The sequence below is a fragment of the Etheostoma cragini genome, chromosome 7 (assembly GCF_013103735.1).
Source record: "Etheostoma cragini isolate CJK2018 chromosome 7, CSU_Ecrag_1.0, whole genome shotgun sequence".
Classification (NCBI taxonomy): domain Eukaryota; kingdom Metazoa; phylum Chordata; class Actinopteri; order Perciformes; family Percidae; genus Etheostoma; species Etheostoma cragini.
Window position 1 is genome coordinate 3,184,211 of NC_048413.1, and position 3,136 is coordinate 3,187,346.

General features: G+C 42.7%; 1 protein-coding gene and 1 long non-coding RNA gene across 2 annotated transcripts in view; both read left to right on the forward strand.

The window, feature by feature from the left end:
• plxna2 (plexin A2) overlaps positions 1-3,136 on the forward strand; it is a 207,933-nt gene that overhangs the window by 170,861 nt on the left and 33,936 nt on the right. Inside the window, exon 21 of the mRNA XM_034875731.1 lies at positions 1,153-1,295. Coding sequence (XP_034731622.1) covers positions 1,153-1,295 — 143 coding nt within the window. The remainder of the gene's footprint in view (positions 1-1,152; positions 1,296-3,136) is intronic.
• On the forward strand, positions 2,627-2,892 carry LOC117947145. The gene is made up of 2 exons (XR_004657173.1): positions 2,627-2,667; positions 2,810-2,892. It is a non-coding gene; the product is annotated as an uncharacterized LOC117947145 (long non-coding RNA).

A 3,136-nucleotide genomic window follows, 5' to 3' on the forward strand; every position in this document is an offset into this window, starting at 1 on the left:
ATGGTGTATATTAATAAACATGCCTGTGAATATTCCAGGTTTAGACGATATGCTAGTTTCATCTGCTGTCCCTGGCCAGATGTTATAAGAGGCTGACTAAAAAGCAAATTCAAAAACACGCTTTATAAGATAAATGCAACACTTTGTGATAACACAAAATTGCAATTCACCAAGAGTCAGTTTTACATGGATGCTTTCAGATAAACACTGCTGATTGGCCACTGATGTCGTCATCGGAGGTCATTACAGCCAATCACTGAGATGGCACTTAAGCTCTTTTTTCAGGACCTTATTATGTATCCCCTCCAGCAACCCCCGATCGGCTCTCTCTGTGTTATCAGGCAGTGGAAAAAAAGCATCCCATTGCAGCAAATTTTCAGAATGGTCAAATAACCGTTGAGATGCTGTTGTCAGACAGGCAGGCAGATAGACAGAGCAGGCAAACGGGGGGAAACAGTCCCACACAGGCAGCCTCGGGAAAGGGTAAGATTAATGTTTTAACCATTAGCAGTGGCCAAGAGTGCTCTGCCCTGGGGGGTGGATTTAGATAGGTACCTGGGTTCCTCCTTATGAGTATACACACTCCACGTGTACCTGTGAGCCCATGTGTTGGTGTGCAAACCCAGGAGTCTCAGGGGGACAGGAGGTGAGGGCTAAGACTGGTTGGAGATGGCGGAGTTTTGAGGAGGGTGTTAGGGGACTGCTGCTGCTCCTGTGATAGGCTGCAGACAGGGAGCTTCCCCAAAGGCGGCGCAGCTGAGCAACAGAGCCGTGGGCCCAAACTGGAGTCAGTCAGGATGGAGCCAATTAACTATTGCTCACCTGCAGCCTCACACTGAGATGACACACACTCTTATGGGGCCTTAGCCACAGCCAATTTACCGGCTGGTAGATAAAACTGAGTGAGAAAGGGGAGCATGTGTGTGAGAGAGAGTGAGGTCTGTGTTTTTTAAGGGAGAGATGTGAAATATTGAGTTTTCCTGACATGAAGACTATCTTGGGCGTCTTTGGGCTTTAACTGTCAGCTTCATGATAATGATAGTAAACACCAGGAGGATAAAAAGGATTCACGTGTTTTGGTCCCTGGGGATTAAAGAATGGTTTAATTCTCATACTGCATCTCTCTTTCTTTTTTGTTCACTTCTCTCCCAGCTTTTGCCGAGCTGCAAACAGACATCAATGAGCTAACCAGTGACCTGGACAGAGCTGGTATCCCCCATCTGGACTACAGGACATACGCCATGAGGGTCCTCTTCCCCGGCATAGAGGATCATCCTGTCCTCAGAGAACTGGAGGTAACAGAGAGTGAGGAGGAGAGGGAATAAATGAAAGATGACTGAGACACCTGAGCGGCAAATGCACTGGAAGAAGTATTCAGATACTTTCCTTAAGTAAAAGTACCAATACCACATTGTTAAAATACTCAGGTACAACTACAAGTAAAAGTCCTGTATTGAAAATCTAACTAAAGGTATCTAAGCATCATCAGGAAAATGTACTTAAAGTATTTAAAGTAAAAGTACTCAATGCAGAAAAGTCCACACATTTTCCAGGGATCTTCAACAGGGGTTCTGGGGCCCCTAAGGGGACCTCAGCGTAAAGCTTAAATCGTGCCCAAAAAAATCAAGCCCCACCCTACCCGGGCCCAGCCTGGCTTGGCCCGGCCTGGCCCAAGGATAGTTGCGGGACATATCGGTCAAGTTCGGAATTGGGCAGAGAATCTAAGCTCTAACTCAGCATCGCTGCAGGGGACCTTACAATTATTTTTTGATAGATCTTTTAAAAATTAATCAAAAATTTAAAAAAGATATATTTATATATAAAACATATTCTTAGCAAATATAAATCCCCGCTGATAATAGGCTTACTGGCCTGTAGGTAAGGTCGTCTCTAAGGCCATCCACAGATACAGCTCCTCCTAAAGATTCCTTGTACCACATGTGCTGTATGTTTAACATTAAAAGATGCCATTAAATTATTAGGCTATTTTATTAACTTAGTATTCTATGCAAACAATGTATGTATAAAGGTTTTTAGACCGACCTAAAACCGTTATTGAAGGCCCAGTTTAATATTCAACTTCATTTTATGCAATATGTGTAGTGGGGGGTCCCTGCTCTGTCTCACTTTTAGTTAATGGGTCCTTTAAAAAGGTTGAAGACCCCCTGATCCTTTCAGCTGTACGTGTAGGCCGTTATATTGTTGGGTAGTTTAATCTATAATAAAACATTGTATTTTATAAACTACATGTGTGTTAGAAAAATGAATTACCAAAGATTCACTGGAGTCGTTTAACAAAGATTTTACTCGCAAGGAGCCGATACACTGCAGATGGGTTACAGAAGCTCGACTGAAGAACAACTATTACAGTTTTTACTTATACACTGAAATCCCCCCCGAACAGCTGCACCATCTCAAAGTTCATTAAAACTCTACCTCGTGTGGTAAACTGGGGAGTGAAGGGAAGGAGTCTGACCCAGTTCTTCTGTGAACTATGTGACCTTGGCTGATTTTAGATAGCCGGAAAGGTTTGTGGTTCTGGTATCTGTTGTGTTATAAGTCAGAAACAAAGTTTCAAAGACAGCTTTAAATTGTTACATTTTCTATCAATGTGTTCTTGTTTGCCAAAATCCTAATTAGTAAAGTAACTAGCAACTAAAGCTGAAGGTAGTAGTATCTTTTATTGAGATGATTTTTTTTGGCCTCCAGGCCTTTATTGTGACAGCTTAGACACGAAAGGGGAGGAATTGAACCTACGGCCTTTGTTCTCTACCGCTATACCACCAAGGCACCCACTAGAAACTAAAAGTTAATGTAATGGAGTAAGAAGTACAATATTTCTCTCTGAAATGTAGTAGAAGTAGAAAGTGCCAAAAAAGGAAAAAACTCAAGGATAGTACAAGTACCTGAGTAAAGGCACTTAGTTACATTCCACTACTGGCGGATGCATAAAGAATAGGCAAGAGAAAGTCAAACTGAGGTAAAAAGAGCGATAGGGAAAGAGTGTCTGCCCTTCCCTCTGTCCCTGCAGGGTAACCTCCATAAGCGGCAAAGTGCTTGAGGGGAAAAGGATGCATCTCATCTTTTTACCCTCTGGTCTCACACACACACATACCCACATATAGCCAACAATGCT